The sequence below is a fragment of the Suncus etruscus genome, chromosome 4 (genome assembly GCF_024139225.1).
Source record: "Suncus etruscus isolate mSunEtr1 chromosome 4, mSunEtr1.pri.cur, whole genome shotgun sequence".
NCBI lineage: Eukaryota > Metazoa > Chordata > Mammalia > Eulipotyphla > Soricidae > Suncus > Suncus etruscus.
In genome coordinates, this window is record NC_064851.1 from 76,184,959 (window position 1) to 76,201,815 (window position 16,857).

General features: G+C 44.8%; 1 protein-coding gene across 1 annotated transcript in view; it reads left to right on the forward strand.

Annotated features, from left to right (window-relative positions):
• The first annotated feature begins 14,706 nt into the window (after window positions 1-14,706).
• Window positions 14,707-16,857, forward strand: part of CRYBG1 (crystallin beta-gamma domain containing 1) — a 56,339-nt gene continuing 54,188 nt past the window's right edge. The window contains exon 1 of the mRNA XM_049771230.1: window positions 14,707-15,575. Within this exon, the coding sequence (XP_049627187.1) occupies window positions 14,860-15,575 (716 nt within the window). The 5' untranslated portion in view covers window positions 14,707-14,859. The remainder of the gene's footprint in view (window positions 15,576-16,857) is intronic.

The window sequence follows — 16,857 nt, forward strand, 5'->3', positions numbered from 1 at the left end:
CTAAACCTTTTGTAGAGAAGATTTCCATTCAGTTTTGTTTTATTTAGATCTAATGTTTCAAGTTATCTCCAAGAATGTTGGTAACTTCCTTCTTCAAGGTAGGAATTAGGTGACTAATTCTTTAGTACCAGCGAACACTGCTAGTTATAACCACCAGTAGTTGGAAGTCCCCACATGAGGTATTAGGAGTGTAGCCAGGACATTTGCACTGCTCTTAGGGGCTTATTGAAAACAACAGAGAAACACAGGAAGGAACATTTTAAAATGGGGTCATTTTCCCCTCCCCCTCTCCCTCCCTTCTTTCTTCCTTTCTTCTTTTTTCCTTCTCTCCCTCCTTCCTTCCTTTCTTGTTCCCTCCCTCCTTCCATCCTTCCTTCCCCTGGAAATGTGCAGGGCTTACTCCTGGTTCTGAGCTCAGGAGTGTTCACTTCTGGTAAAGCTTGGACTTTCAGACAGGAGGGTACAGGGGTCAAACCTGGGTTAGCCACATGGAAAGAAAGAGAACAGAACCTCATCGTTTATATTTTATATATTTATTTGTTTATTTGTTTTGGGGGGGCTACACCTAGCAGTACTCAGGAACTACCCCTGGTTATGCACTCAGAGGACATTCCTTACGGTGCTCAGGGAACCTTATGGGAAGCCGGAGATCAAACTCAGGTTAACCACATGCAAGGCAAATTTCCTACCCACTGTGCTATATCATTCAGGCTCCTAACTTATAGTTTCAAATAATATGTTCAACTGTTTACTTAAATCTCAAAATATGGTTTTAGGTAAAGTACTTTTAATTTTAAAGCAATGGAGTCAATGACTCCAGTAGATAACCATAAACAAACAAGCAAAAACCAACAAATCAACCAATCAATTTTTTTTTTAATTTTTTTTTTATTTAAACACCTTGATTACATACATGATTGTGTTTGGGTTTCAGTCATAAAAGGAACACCACCCATCACCAGTGCAACATTCCCATCACCCAAGTCCCAAATCACCCTCCTCCCCACCCAACCCCCGCCTGTACCCTAAACAGGCTCTACATTTCCCTCATACATTCTCAATATTAGGACAGTTCAAAATGTAGTTATTTCTCTAACTAAACTCATCACTCTTTGTGGTGAGCTTCCTGAGGTGAGCTGGAACTTCCAGCTCTTTTCTCTTTTGTGTCTGAAAATTATTATTACAAGGGTGTCTTTCATTTTTCTTAAAACCCATAGATGAGTGAGACCATTCTGCGTTTTTCTCTCTCTCTCTGACTTATTTCACTCAGCATAATAGATTCCATGTACATCCATGTATAGGAAAATTTCATGACTTCATCTCTCCTGACAGCTGCATAATATTCCATTGTGTATATGTACCACAGTTTCTTTAGCCATTCATCTGTTGAAGGGCATCTTGGTTGTTTCCAGAGTCTTGCTATGGTAAATAGAGCTGCAATGAATATAGGTGTAAGGAAGGGGTTTTTGTATTGTATTTTTGTGTTCCTAGGGTATATTCCTAGGAGTGGTATAGCTGGATCGTATGGGAGCTCGATTTCCAGTTTTTGGAGGAATCTCCATATCGCTTTCCATAAAGGTTGAACTAGACAGCATTCCCACCAGCAGTGGATAAGAGTTCCTTTCTCTCCACATCCCCGCCAACACTGTTTATTCTCATTCTTTGTGATGTGTGCCATTCTCTGGGGTGTGAGGTGGTATCTCATCGTTGTTTTGATTTGCATCTCCCTGATGATTAGTGATGTGGAACATTTTTTCATGTGTCTTTTGGCCATGCGTATTTCTTCTTTGTCAAAGTGTCTGTTCATTTCTTCTCCCCATTTTTTGATGGGGTTAGATGTTTTTTTCTTGTAAAGTTCTGTCAGTGCCTTGTATATTTTGGAGATTAGCCCCTTATCTGATGGGTATTGGGTGAATAGTTTCTCCCACTCAGTGGGTGGCTCTTGTATCCTGGGCACTATTTCCTTTGAGGTGCAGAAGCTTCTCAGTTTAATATATTCCCATCTGTTAATCTCTGCTTTCACTTGCTTGGAGAGTGCAGTTTCCTCCTTGAAGATGCCTGTAATGTCCTGTAGTGTTTTGCCTATGTGCTGTTCTATATATCTTATGGTTTTGGGGCTGATATCGAGGTCTTTAATCCATTTGGATTTTACCTTTGTACATGATGTTAGCTGGGGGTCTAAGTTTAATTTTTTGCAAGTGGCTATCCAATTGTGCCAACACCACTTGTTGAAGAGGCTTTCCCTGCTCCATTTAGGATTTCCTGCTCCTTTATCAAAAATTAGATGGTTGTACGTCTGGGGAACATTTTCTGAGTATTCAAGCCTATTCCACTGATCTGAGGACCTATCCTTGTTCCAATACCATGCTGTTTTGATAACTGTTGCTTTGTAGTACAGTTTAAAGTTGGGAAAAGTAATTCCTCCCATATTCTTTTTCCCAATGATTGCTTTAGCTATTCGAGGGTGTTTATTGTTCCAAATGAATTTCAAAAGTGTCTGATCCACTTCTTTGAAGAATGTCATGGGTATCTTTAGAGGGATGGCATTAAATCTGTATAATGCCTTGGGGAGTATTGACATTTTGATGATGTTAATCCTGCCAATCCATGAGCAGGGTATGTGTTTCCATTTCCGTGTGTCCTCTCTTATTTCTTGGAGCAGAGTTTTATAGTTTTCTTTGTATAGGTCCTTCACATATTTAGTCAAGTTGATTCCAAGATATTTGAGTTTGTGTGGTACTATTGTGAATGGGGTTGTTTTCTTAATGTCCATTTCTTCTTTATTACTGTTGGTGTATAGAAAGGCCATTGATTTTTGTGTGTTAATTTTGTAGCCTGCCACCTTGCTATATGAGTCTATTGTTTCTAGAAGCTTTTTGATAGAGTCTTTAGGGTTTTCTAAGTAGAGTATCATGTCATCTGCAAACAGTGAGAGCTTGACTTCTTCCTTTCCTATCTGGATTCCCTTGATATCCTTTTCTTGCCTAATCGCTATAGCAAGTACTTCCAGTGCTATGTTGAATAGGAGTGGTGAGAGAGGACAGCCTTGTCTTGTGCCAGAATTTAGAGGGAAGGCTTTCAGTTTTTCTCCATTGAGGATAATATTTGCCACTGGCTTGTGGTAGATGGCCTTCACTATATTGAGAAAGGTTCCCTCCATTCCCATCTTGCTGAGAGTTTTGATCAAGAATGGGTGTTGGACCTTATCAAATGCTTTCTCTGCATCTATTGATATGATCATGTGGTTTTTATTTTTCTTGTTATTGATGTTGTGTATTATGTTGATAGATTTACGGATGTTAAACCAGCCTTGCATTCCTGGGATGAAACCTACTTGATCGTAGTGGATGATCTTCTTAACGAGGCATTGAATCCTATTTGCCAGGATTTTGTTGAGGATCTTTGCATCTGCATTCATCAGTGATATTGGTCTGTAATTTTCTTTTTTGGTAGCGTCTCTGTCTGGTTTAGGTATCAAGGTGATGTTGGCTTCATAAAAGCTATTTGGAAGTGTTTCTGTTTGTTCAATTTCATGAAAGAGTCTTGCCAAGATTGGCAGTAGTTCCTCTTGGAAAGTTTGATAGAATTCATTAGTGAATCCATCTGGACCTGGGCTTTTGTTTTTCGGCAGACATTTGATTACTGTTTTAATTTCATCAATGGTGATGGGGGTGTTTAGATATGCTACATCCTCTTCCTTCAACCGTGGAAGATTATAAGAGTCCAAGAATTTATCCATTTCTTCCAGGTTCTCATTTTTAGTGGCGTAGAGTTTTTCAAAGTAGTTTCTGATTACCCTTTGAATCTCTGTCATATCAGTAGTGATCTCTCCTTTTTCATTCCTGATACGAGTTATCAAGTTTCTCTCTCTCTCTTTCTTTGTTAGGTTTGCCAGTGGTCTATCAATCTTGTTTATTTTTTCAAAGAACCAACTTCTGCTTTCGTTGATCTTTCGGATTGTTTTTTGAGTTTCCACTTCGTTGATTTCTGCTCTCAGCTTTGTTATTTCCTTCTGTCTTCCTGTTCTTGGGTCCTTTTGTTGAGCATTTTCTAGTTCTATTAGCTGTGTCATTAAGCTACTCAGGTAAGCTCCTTCTTCCTTCCTGATGTGTGCTTGCAAAGCTATAAATTTTCCTCTCAGTACTGCTTTTGCTGTGTCCCATAAGTTCTGAGAGTTTGTGTCTTTATTGTCATTTGTTTCCAGGAACCTTTTTATTTCCTCCTTGATTTCATCTCGGACCCACTGGTTATTGAGCATGAGGCTGTTTAACTTCCAGGTGTTAAAGTGTTTCTTCTGAGTCCCTTTGGAGTTCACAAATAATTTCAGAGCCTTGTGGTCAGCGAAGGTAGTCTGCAAAATTTCTATCCTCTTGATCTTATGGAGGTATGTTTTATGTGCCAGCATGTAGTCTATCCTGGAGAATGTCCCATGTACATTGGAGAAGAATGTGTATCCAGGTTTCTGGGGATGGAGTGTCCTATATATATCCACTAGGCCTCTTTCTTCCATTTCTCTCCTCAGGTCTAGTATATTCTTGTTGGGTTTCAGTCTGGTTGACCTGTCCAGTGTTGACAAAGCCGTGTTTAGGTCCCCCACAATTATTGTGTTGTTGTTGATATTATTTTTCAGATTTGTCAGGAGTTGTATTAAATATTTTGCTGGCCCCTCGTTCGGTGCATATATGTTTAGGAGAGTGAATTCTTCCTGCTCTACGTACCCCTTGATTAATATAAAATGTCCGTCTTTGTCCCTTACAACCTTCCTGAGTATAAAGTTTGCATTATCTGATATTAGTATGGCCACTCCAGCTTTTTTATGGGTGTTGTTTGCTTGGATAACTTTTCTCCAGCCTTTTATTTTGAGTCTATGTTTGTTCTGACTATTCAGGTGCGTTTCTTGTAGGCAGCAGAAGGTTGGATTGAGTTTTTTGATCCATTTAGCCACTCTGTGTCTCTTAACTGGTGCATTTAGTCCATTGACGTTGAGAGAAAGAATTGTCCTGGGATTTAACGCCATCTTTATTTCAAAATTTGGTGTGTCTTTTGGGTAGTCTTGTCTTAGATTAGGTCTTTCAGTTTTTCTCTTAAGACTGGTTTTGTGTCTGTGAAGTTTCTGAGCTGTTTTTTGTCTGTGAAACCATGTATTCTTCCATCAAACCGGAAAGTGAGTTTTGCTGGGTATAGTATTCTGGGTGAAGCATTCATTTCATTCAGTCTTGTCACAATATCCCACCACTGCTTTCTGGCATTGAGCGTTTCTGGTGACAGGTCTGCTGTAAATCTCAGGGAAGCTTGCTTGAACATGATTTCCCCTTTTGATCTTGCTGTTTTCAGAATTCTGTCTCTATCTGTGGGATTTGTCATTGTGACTAGGATGTGTCTTGGGGTGGTTTTTCTGGGGTCTCTTTTGGTTGGTACTCTTCGGGCATGCAGGATTTGATCACATATATTCTTTAGCTCTGGAAGTTTCTCTTTAATGATGTTCTTGACCATTGATTCTTCCTGGAAATTTTCTTCCTGGGTCTCTGGGACTCCAATGATTCTTAAGTTGTTTCTGTTGATCTTATCATAGACTTCTATTTTCGTCTGTTCCCATTCTTTGACTAATTTTTCCATTGTCTGCTCATTTGCTTTAAGTTTTTTGTCCAATCTCTCCTGCTGTATGGAATTGTTATGTATCTCATCTTCCACAGCACCAAGTCTATTCTCAGCTTCTGATACCCTGTCCCAGAGCTTATCCATTTTGTCATTCACTTCGTTTACTGAGTTTTTCAGGCCTGTTAGTTGACATGTTATTTCAGTTTGGAGTTTTGTCATTTCTGCCTTCATATTTTCTTGGTTCTTATTAGTGTTCTGTTCAACTCGATCCATGGTTTCTTGGAGTCTGTTGAGCACCTTCCATATTGCTAGTCTGAAGTCCTTATCTGAGAGGTTGATTAGTTGTTCAGTCATTATCTGGTCCTCAGAATTGTCATCTTCATTCTCTATGTCTGATGCTGGCCTGCGCTGTTTCCCCATTGTCACATTTGTATTGTGGGTTTTTCTACGTGTTGTAGTGGTATTCATTGTCTATATGATGTAGGCAGCACACTCCTCTGGCTCCTCCCTTTCTGGATGGGCTGACTTGCCTCTAAGGGAGGGGAGTCCTCCGTGGATGAAGCCTCACACTGGGTCAAATCTTAGGCCCGAGCATGTAACAGAGAAGACAGTCCAGAGAGAAATGTTTGCTTCTGTGATATAGCGCCGTTCTTAGTGTGATTTTTCCTTCTTGTTGCAATGGAGTTCTTTCCTTAGAAAGAGTGCACGGCCGCGTAGCGAAGCGGAGCGGCCGTGCTCCTCTGAGCCTCTTTTTGCCCCACTCGCAAGAGTTTCACGCAAGAGGACAGTAGACAGACATAGACAGGTCACACTCACAGTCTTTCACAGCTGAGCCCCACTGGGCCGGTGTACTTTCGCGGATTTTCCCCGCCTGGTGTCACACACAGGGAGCCAGCTTTTGCAAAGGATAGCCGGTTTTTATGCTCTGAAGTCCCTCCCTGAAAATGGCGTCTGGGCGAGCGAGGTTTCTGGAGGCTCTTTTTGCCCCACTCGCAAGAGTTTCACGCAAGAGGACAGTAGACAGACATAGACAGGTCACACTCACAGTCTTTCACAGCTGAGCCCCACTGGGCCGGTGTACTTTCGCGGATTTTCCCCGCCTGGTGTCACACACAGGGAGCCAGCTTTTGCAAAGGATAGCCGGTTTTTATGCTCTGAAGTCCCTCCCTGAAAATGGCGTCTGGGCGAGCGAGGTTTCTGGAGGCTCTTTTTGCCCCACTCGCAAGAGTTTCACGCAAGAGGACAGTAGACAGACATAGACAGGTCACACTCACAGTCTTTCACAGCTGAGCCCCACTGGGCCGGTGTACTTTCGCGGATTTTCCCCGCCTGGTGTCACACACAGGGAGCCAGCTTTTGCAAAGGATAGCCGGTTTTTATGCTCTGAAGTCCCTCCCTGAAAATGGCGTCTGGGCGAGCGAGGTTTCTGGAGGCTCTTTTTGCCCCACTCGCAAGAGTTTCACGCAAGAGGACAGTAGACAGACATAGACAGGTCACACTCACAGTCTTTCACAGCTGAGCCCCACTGGGCCGGTGTACTTTCGCGGATTTTCCCCGCCTGGTGTCACACACAGGGAGCCAGCTTTTGCAAAGGATAGCCGGTTTTTATGCTCTGAAGTCCCTCCCTGAAAATGGCGTCTGGGCCTCAACCAATCAATTTTAACCAGCACATCATTTTGCCTTTATATGTAGGATTTCAAGTTCTGGTTCTGCAGTAAGGCATGCAGAAAGTGTCTGGTGTCTGGTATAGCGCTAACTATTAAGGAGGAAGCTATGATTGCATGAGTGTGATGTGAGAACGCCACCAAACTGGCACCCCGAGAACTCTAACCAAATCCTGGGTATTGGAGAGTGTAGCCTCGGGGAAGAAGTAGAAGACTGACAGCAGCCCTCTGACTCTTTGCAAAAACATACCTTTCCACATAGTTGTCCTTAAGGTTGAGGGCCTGTGGTGTGCCCATCCTATGTTAACCATTAAAGGTGCAAAGGCCTAAGTTAAGAAGGTACCTCTGTACGTCCTGGATAATTCTCAGACTGCATAGCTTTTCATTCTCCATCTGCCACTGTCTACTTTCCTGCAGAGATGAAATAATTTTACTGAAGTGAGTTGGAATGGGTAAAGTCTCATTCTGAATGGTGGAGATACAGGGAATATGGCTGTGCGCGTGTGTATGTATATATGTATTTATGTGAAATTGCACTTTATAAAAGAGGTCTTATCTATAGAATGACTATCATTTATGGGATATTTTTAAAAAAGACAATATTGCAATAATACCAAAGACAATAGAAACAAGGACCAGGAGCAGTGGCCCATGGTATGATGCTTGCTACAAAGAGCAGGGGAGTTCAGTTAGGGCAGAGAAGGGCAGAGAATGATAGTTAGAAATGATCACTCTGGATAAGAACTGAGTGCTGAAGGAAGGTAGAGTAATATTCATGATACCCCTTCAGTAACAATATTGCAAACAAGTATCTAAAAGTAAAGAAAGGGAGGGGGAGGGTAGAAAAAGAGAGAGAGAGAGAGAGAGAGAGAGAGAGAATGTCTGTCATAGAGAGGAGTATGGGGAAGGGTGGGAGGGAAACTAGGGACATTAGAGGTGAGAAATGTGCACTGGTGAAGGGAATGGGTTTTGACCTTTGTATGACTTAAATTCAATTATGAACAACTTTTTAACTGTATCTCACAGTGATTCAATAAAAATTTTTGTTTAAAAAAAGAAGACATCTTTAAAATGGCTCCCATTGATTCAGAACTCTGAAATATATACTCAAGCCAGATGGTATTTCTGTTTATGCCTTTCTCTGCTTCCCCACCTAGAAAAAAGCTTTATTTTAAAATAAACCTTATTAAGAAGACAATTTATGAAATTGTACCCATTTTAACTTTATAGTGTTGCTGAATCTTAGAAACTATATGTAATTTATAATAAAAAAATAGAATGTTGCTATTATTTGGGACCAGAACAATAGCACAGCACATAGGGCTTTTGCTTTGCATGCAGCCAATCTGGGTTCGATTCCTGGCATCACGTATGATCACCTGCGTCTGCAAGGAGTCATTTCTGAGTGCAGAAACAGGAGTAATCCCTGAGCACCACCAGATGTGGTCCAAAATCAAAACAAACAAACAAAAAAGAATATTGCTATTAACCCCAAAGATCCTAGTTGCCTCCTATTACTTGCAGCTATTACCAGTCACCTCCCTGTACACAAGCAACCACTGATATACTTCCTATGATCATAGTTCGAGTTGTGTGATCTAGAATGTCATAAAGGGAACTCTTCAGAATAGAACCTTTTGGATCTGACTTTTTTCCCCTCAGCATAATGCCTTTAAGATTCATCCATCTTACATTATAAAAATATACGGTTACGAGGCCGGGAAGGTGGCGCTAGAGGTAAGGTGTCTGCCTTGCAAGCGCTAGCGTAGGGTGGACCGCGGTTCGATCCCTTGGCGTCCCATATGGTCCCCCCAAGCCAGGAGCGACTTCTGAGCGTATAGCCAGGAGTAACCCCTGAGCATTAAACGGGTGTGGCCCAAAAACCAAAAAAAAAAAAAAAATATATATATATATATATATACATATATATATATATATATATACGGTTACTTAAACTTTTTTATTTTTGTCACAGTAGCTCTCACAAAAGGTTATTCTTGCTTGGTGCTAAGGGGATCATGCATACTCGGGACCTTCTGCATGCCTGTGCTACAGAGGAAATGTGGTTATTTTTACTGCTGTTACTTATAACTTATGTGAATAAGGGAGAGAAATGGTGGCAGACTATTGCTTTTCTCTTCGTCACCCAGAAAAGTGCCTGAGAAAGTTTGGAACTCACGAAAGTTTGCCACATGCAGCTGTGTGGTATACAGTCCTTAAATTTCACCCTAGCTTAACGTGGAAATCATCAAACTCTACCTGAACCACATTTGTGTGATTTGGCATGATATATTATTCCAGCCACTTGATTTCTCAGGGACCCATGGAACTAAGCAACTCAGGCTAGATTGGGAAAAATATTCTTTGCAGGAATCATTTCTACCCAGATTTTTTGTTATTGTTATCTTTAAAGGGGGTCATACCTGGCAATGCTTAAGAGTCACTCCTGGAGGTAGTTGGGAGACCATATGGGATGCTGGAGATTGAGCCTGGGTCAAGCGCCTGACCCACCGAACTATCACTCTAGTCCTTTTACCCAGAAGTTTAAAAGAATAACCCTTGTGAGAACTCCTGAGTCTCCCACTTTCCTCCTCAGTAAAGATTTTCAGGAGAAAGAGTGAAATAAGTTTATTTGGACTGGAGCGATAGCACAGTGGGAGGACATTTGCCTTGCATGTGTACAACCCCAGACGAACCCCGGTTTGATTCCCAGCATCCCATATGGTCCCCGAGCCTGCCAGGAGTGATTTATGAGCACAGCCAGGAGTAACCCCTGAGTGCCACCAGGTGAGAAAAAGTGGTGAGAAAAAGAATGTTGTACTCAAGGAAAAGTGAGTGGAAAGAAACCAGTGCATGTCCTAGGTAGAGAGAGTTGCAAGTGAATTCCCCAAATGGAGAAAGTGCACCATAAAAAAGGTCACACCTTAGGCAGATAATAACATATACCTTTATTTCTGCCAAGTTAATTTATGAAGTTTTCCCAAATTGCCACCCTCCCCCAAAATCTGTTGCTAGAGTGTGTGCAGAGGGGAAAGCTTGGAGCTCTGATGGTCTTCTTTAACTTTTTTTTTTTTTTTTTGGTGGGTGTTTTTGTCAGGGATCACTCCTGATGGGGCTCAGGACCATATAAGGTACTGAGGATCCAACCAGGGTGGACTTTGTGCAAGGCAAGTATCCTATAGGCTGTACTATATTTCTGTGCCCACTGTGTGTTTGTGGAAAACATTCTTAGCATGGTCTTTGTTCAGCGATGGAGATTCTCCTCCCAGGGGTGCTTAGAATTCTACATATTAAAGGTTTTCTGTCTTCCTCAAATGGGTCCTATATTTCAAAGTCCTTCATGTCTTTGTGCTAGTTTGAGTTCCATATAGTGTCTTCCCAAAACACATTAGTAGGCTACCCTATCCCACATCTCTCAGCCTACAACACTGCCAGGTAGTGTTCTGGTTTTATGGATATACCATATTTTTTGATTCATTCACCAGTAGATAAGCATTTCAATTGTGCATAGCTTTTGACTTGTATGAAAGAAGCTATCATCAATAGTCATGACAAATAAGATTCTGGAATTCTTGAAAATCCACAGAGAGCAGCTAGGATGTCCCTCTGGCAGGAGGAGGCGGCTAATGAGGAGCAGCTAATGAGGCCAGCAGGGAGTAACCTGTTCTGTACATGCAGCTGTTGCCAAAAAATGAACAAATTTTCTGTACTGAACAAAGTGGACTGCTGAGCAGGCATCTTAAAAGGCATGGGAAAAATGGATTGCAACATTAATGACAGGACAGAAGAATACATACACATAGCTGTTTTCTTTGGACAAGTAATGGAATTAAGCAAATGGACTCCAACCTATTTTTCTGGGCTAGTTCTCCAAGCTATGTCTGAAGGCCTGTCCAGGTAGAGACGCCCAATGGCACAATTCAGATGTTACTGGCTGAACAGAACTGGAGAGTAGATCCACAGAGCTGAGTTGGGAGGGGAGTTTGACTGGGGGGGGGGTGGTCTTTGGGATCTTGGTAGAGGGAAGAAGGTACTCTGGTGTAAGTGTGGAGTTGGAATAATGTATGCATGAAGCCATCATTAGAAGCATTGTAAATCACAGTAGCTCAAAAAAGATAATAACAAATTTAAAAAAGGCTTTATTAGCTGTAGGCAGGGAGAAGTCAACTTGATGGAAAAGACCTTATGGGCAGTTAGGAGGATTGGATAAAAATCTATGTAAATCAGTCAGCAAGTGTATGGCATTTTGTGGGGCTCAGTAAATATTAACTCATATTGAAAAATCATATAATACCCTTGACTTGCAGAAGAATCCAAATATACTCCCTGAAATGAATCATTTAATGGTTTGGATTGGGGGTGGGGGAGAAAGGGTCATGCACAGAAGTGCTTATGTCTTACTCCTGGCTCTGTGCTCAGGGAGTCACTCCTGGCAGGACTCAGGAGACCAAACGGGGTGCTAGGGATTGAAACCAGGGCAGACGCACACCATGCCAGCTCCTTACTCTGTATACTATGTATGGCTCTAGACCTAGAGTACTTTAAAATATTATACCCTGACATATCTATTAGCCTATATGATGGATATAATTATCAAAGAATTATTCATCAAGATTTGGCTAGATTTTAGGCACATAAAATTAGTTACCTGAGCATCAGGTAGTTGCTTTTCGAGTCCATCTTAGGCATTCACTGTGTAGTCGCAAAATTCCCAGGTTCTTAAATCGGAAGAATCCTTCAGGTGTTAGTAAATGTGGTTCAGGAACACTCCCAGGCCAATGGGAATCAGAGCCGGACCAGGGGGTGGGGGAGTGGGGGGCGTGGCCTGGAATTTATCCCAGGGGGCTGACAGTCTCAGGAATGCCCATTGCAGGTTCTCCAGCCCTACCCTATGTGGTCTAAGGAGATGGGTTTGAATTGTATCTTGGTTATTCCTACCCCAACAAGTGTTGCGTTTCTTCCTAAACTGCTACGAGGTAACCATATGATATTAATAAACTATTGTGTCAGTGTCTACACTCTCCCGATAAATACACTGGAACCCTGATGCCATGCATTCTCTTTTGGGGAGGGTGTTCAAACTCAGTCTAGGCTGTTCCTATATAAAATTTAACCTTATTATTATTACATAGCTCTGGTTCCGCAATGCGGGGAAAACACCCAGGCTACAGCAGCGCTCCACTCTGTGGAGCCTTGCAGTGCAAGGTATGCGCCCCTGACCCCGGAGCTATCTCCCTGCCCTTGTGATAAAGTCTGTTCTTTTTACAACCGTCTCCAAAGTTTGATCGCTTGTAACTCAAGTGAAACGCACTGTTTTGGGAAGCCACTCCCTATGAACAGTCAATATCGTGTAATAAAAAATCAAAACAAAACAAAACAAAAAAACAAAACCACACTCCTTCCTGGAAAGATAAGGGCTCTTTTTAGCCTCCCTAGGGCTCAGGCTGGTTCTCCAGGGTTTTTCAGTGCAAGGGTAATTCTAAATGACCGTACCTTGGTTAGGGGCTTTGATTCAGCAGTGTGGTCACTCCTTTCAGCTACGAGTCTAGGTAGGACTCGCAGCTATCCCCTCGTCGACGCAGGTCGGCCTCTTCCTCTTCCTGCAGTCCCCGCAGCCCCTTACCTACCTGCTCCCCGCCCGCCGCGCTCCTGGGCAGGCTGGCTTTTATTGATTTGTGCCTCCAAGCTCCTCCCTGGTTTCTGGCGCAGGCACCAGATGCGAGCCGTTTTGCTCGGGGCGAAGAAAGAGGAGCAGTTGGTTTTCCACCCTTTCCCGGAACGTCCGAGGAGGAGCGCAGCATCAGATCTTGGCCCCTAATCCCCAAAGTGTAAATACACCAGGAGTTCCCGCTGGTACATGGGGGAGCCCTGCGAGGCGTTCCCTGGCTAGACAATCTTGGGGCCGAGCTTAGCGCGCCCCGCACCTCCCCATTCCTAGTCCAAGTGGATGCAGGGGAAGTTGCTCTCCACCTTCGCCCCACTTCCTCCGGGTTCTCCAGGTGTTTACATTCCTGAGAACTCCTGGCGGGAAGTGGCGGGGCGGGGGGGGGGGGGGGGGGGCTAACTTGGGAAAGAACTCGGAAGTTGTCGGGATCGGTTGGGTGGAGTTGGAGTGGTGGTATTTGAATGCCCGCGTGCGTCTCCCATTGGGCGTTGCAACCTTATGGCTTGGGTACGGGCGGGGCGCAGGTGAGCAGGACTTGGTTTTCTTTAGGTTTGTTTGCACTTCTTTGAAGCTAGCTGGATTATTACCGTTCTAGTGGGGGCTGTTTTAAACTTCTTCCCCACTTCTCACTTACCAAGAAAAGAAAGGGAGGTATTAAAGATCAATTCCGCCTTAAAAAACCTTTCTATTTACTCTGCCATGTTTGACTTGCATGGAGGTTTATAATTGCACCAAGGTAAAAAAGGCGAAAAATTAGATCAAGGAATTAGGTACTTAGGAATTTTTCCTTTATACGTTCTTACTATAAAGGAAAATTAGTTCTAAGACGTGCCAGCACACTGGCACAGTTTAAAAATTCAGAATCATTGTTTTATTTTTGCAGGAATGATTGTAATGCCAAAAATTGGTCTGTTATCATTTCGGTTCGTGGTATCCTAATGTGCTTACTACTGAAGGGTGAGAAAAGGAAAACAAAACCCAGCAAAAAAACGGATTCTTACATATTATCTTCCCCGTCCCCTTTTTATTTTTCAGTCCAGAGCACTGCCGCCAGAAGAGACCAAAAAGAAGCCGGTGTTGGGGAAACTTGGCAACCTGTTCACTGCAGGAAGGAGAAGGAACACGAGAAACGGGTTAGAGGGTGCCGCCAGTGCAAATGCCAAGTCAGCGTCTCCCAAAGATGTAACCTCCTCCAAGCCAGTGGAAAGAGAGTGCGAGAAGGGCAAATCCCAGAGCAGCCAACCCCAGCCAACGAACGCGTGCGAGCCAGGTACCCCCCAAAAGTGCCAGGAGTCAGAGCCCCAGCCCTCGGAGAGCTGCTTCCAAGAACCTCTGTGTTGCACGGAGCTGTCACCTGGCTCGTGCAGCCCCGCAGCGGCGGCTGGACCGCAGTGCCCCGAAAGTGATTCACCCCAATTAGAACCTGGAGAGGCACAAGGAGAGACTTTCCCAGATGCCACCACCGCTGCCAAGCAGCTGCATGCCTCTCTAGAGAATTCCTCCGGGCGAGAGAAGGCAGAGGCGCCGCCCCGCAATCCGGGGGAGGACGCTTTACCGGGCTCCGGCCACGAGCAGGAGGACAGCGCCCGGGGGTCGAGGGGTGTGCCGGGGTCCCCCACTCGGGAGCGGCCGGAGGAAGGAGCGGGTGAAGCAGTAGAAGGCGTCTCCGGAGTGGGTACCGCAGGAGGCTCTCTAGAGCACCCAGACTCGCGCGGCCAGCCCCCCGAGGCCGAGTCGGGACCCCCAGGAGACCCTCCCGCAGAGGCGCGCGGCGTAGTTGGGGCCCGCGGGGGCGAGTGCGCGCCCGGGGAGCGCAGCCACTCCTCCAAGGTCTTCAAGTTGGACATCTACTTGCGGAAGACCGAGGGCACATCGGGGGACCAGCCGGGGGACGCGACTGCCGAGCCGGGCGAGGGCAGCGATCCCGAGGACATGGAGAAGAGATCGAGCGGTCGCCGGTCCGGCAGGCGCCGGAAATCCCAGAAATCCAGCGACTCCTCCGGAGCGGACGCGGACGTAGCTCCGCCCGACTGCGCGGCCCGGGACGACCCGGGGGTGTTCGACGACCCAGGGACACCGCCGATCGCGGCCCCCGAACCGGTGCTTTTGGCGGAAAAGAAGGGGAAATCTGCGCGCGCGGAAACCGTCTCGGCGGCGAGCCCCGAACCCTGCAAGCCGGGCCCCCACCCCAAAGCGCAGCAGCCGCTCCGAGGGGAGGCGGACCGGAGCAGAACGACGCCGCAGTCGCCCGCCACGTTCCCCACCAAGCGGAAGGGCCGGAGCCGCGTGCCCGAGGCGGTGCCCCCTTCTCCCGTCGGTGGCCCGCGGGCGCCCGCCAAGGAATCCACACCCAAGAAGGCGCCCGCCGCCTTGGAGCCCGGCCCGGCCCTCGCCAAGGGGGCCGCGGCGGACAGCGGGGACGAGAGCGCACGGGTCATCCCGCGCGAGCTCACGGTCAAGAGCAGCTCGCTGCTGCCCGAGTTCAAACCCGAGCACCGGCGGGGCTCGCTGCCCCACCATCTCGACGGGAGTCGAAGCAAAGACCTGGGCAGGTCGTCCGGGGGAGCCGAGGCCTCCGACTCCTCCTCCTTGAAGCACAGGAACCATTTCGGCGCCGGCAGGTCCACGGTGACCACCAAAGTGACCCTGTAAGTAACTGCGGGAGGGAGCCGGGCGCCGGCGGGGTCCCCATTGGAGACTCTGGGCACCCAGATGCTGGGCGGCTTATATTTGTAGCAAGGCCCTCTTCGTTTCTGCTGAAATGAATATGGTGTAGGGAAGCTAGTGTGCAGGTACAAAGAAATAACTACACCAACAACTAGCATGACGATGGTAGTGAGAGAATTTGAATGGAGGATTTTGATGGAGGAGGAGTGAGATGAGGGCATTGGTGGTGGGAATATTACACTAGTCAAGGGGGGTGTTCTTTCTTTTTATACAGACATGCTTGCAGTCATGGTGCTTAAATATATATATATATACATATATACACACACATATACATACATATATATTTTTTTTTAAAGAACAATGGGAAGGTTTAAGATGTCATTTGGGAGCCTCATAGCCTGCTAGTTTCCGTTTTAATATATGATTTAAATCAATGGAAGCAAAGAACTATTTCTCAGAGTCAGTGTTTTCATAAATAACAAAGCTAATTCCATTCTTTATTCAACAGATACACTACAGACATTTCTAGATGTTTTTAAAGACACATGCAGTTCATTTGAAAACATGGAGCTAACACTTGTATGACCTAGGATCTTTTGCATGTGTGAGTTCAAGAGAATTCACAGAACTTTATGGAGTTTTAAGTGCTTTATTGGGGCCAGAGAGATAGTACAGTGGGTAAGGCACTTGCCTAGTATGTGGCCCGGCCCACTTTCATCTCAGAGATGGTCTATGGAGAAAGCTGAGCTTAGAGGCTGGGAATTAAGCCCTGAGCATGTTCAGAAGTCACACCAAATCAGACACAAAATAACTGCTTTATTAAAACAAATGCTTTTTTTGTTTGTTTGTTTTTTAAATATCTCTGATACAACTAAGTCTCTTGATTGTTTCTGATCCTTTTATGTTGTTTAGGGGATCTGGTGAAAGTTTTGTTCCATGTTGAAAAAATGGAAAGAAAACAGATCTGTGTCTTACTGACACAGCCCATTTGCTAACTTGAAGGGCACACTAGAAGGATCAAACTCAAGCACAGTATAAATACTCTCCTATTGATTTTGTACATATTTGTTGAGTGCCTTCTTCGCTAGATGGGAAATGAGTCAAAGATGACTCAATATGTTGCCCTTGAAAGTTTATGGCCTAGTCTGTTACATAGATGGAAGCAGATAAGCCAGTTAACAGCATGAAGTGACAATCTGGTTATATTAAGTAGATGTAATTTACCTACCATCTGTAACATCTGAGGAAGAACATTGGAGG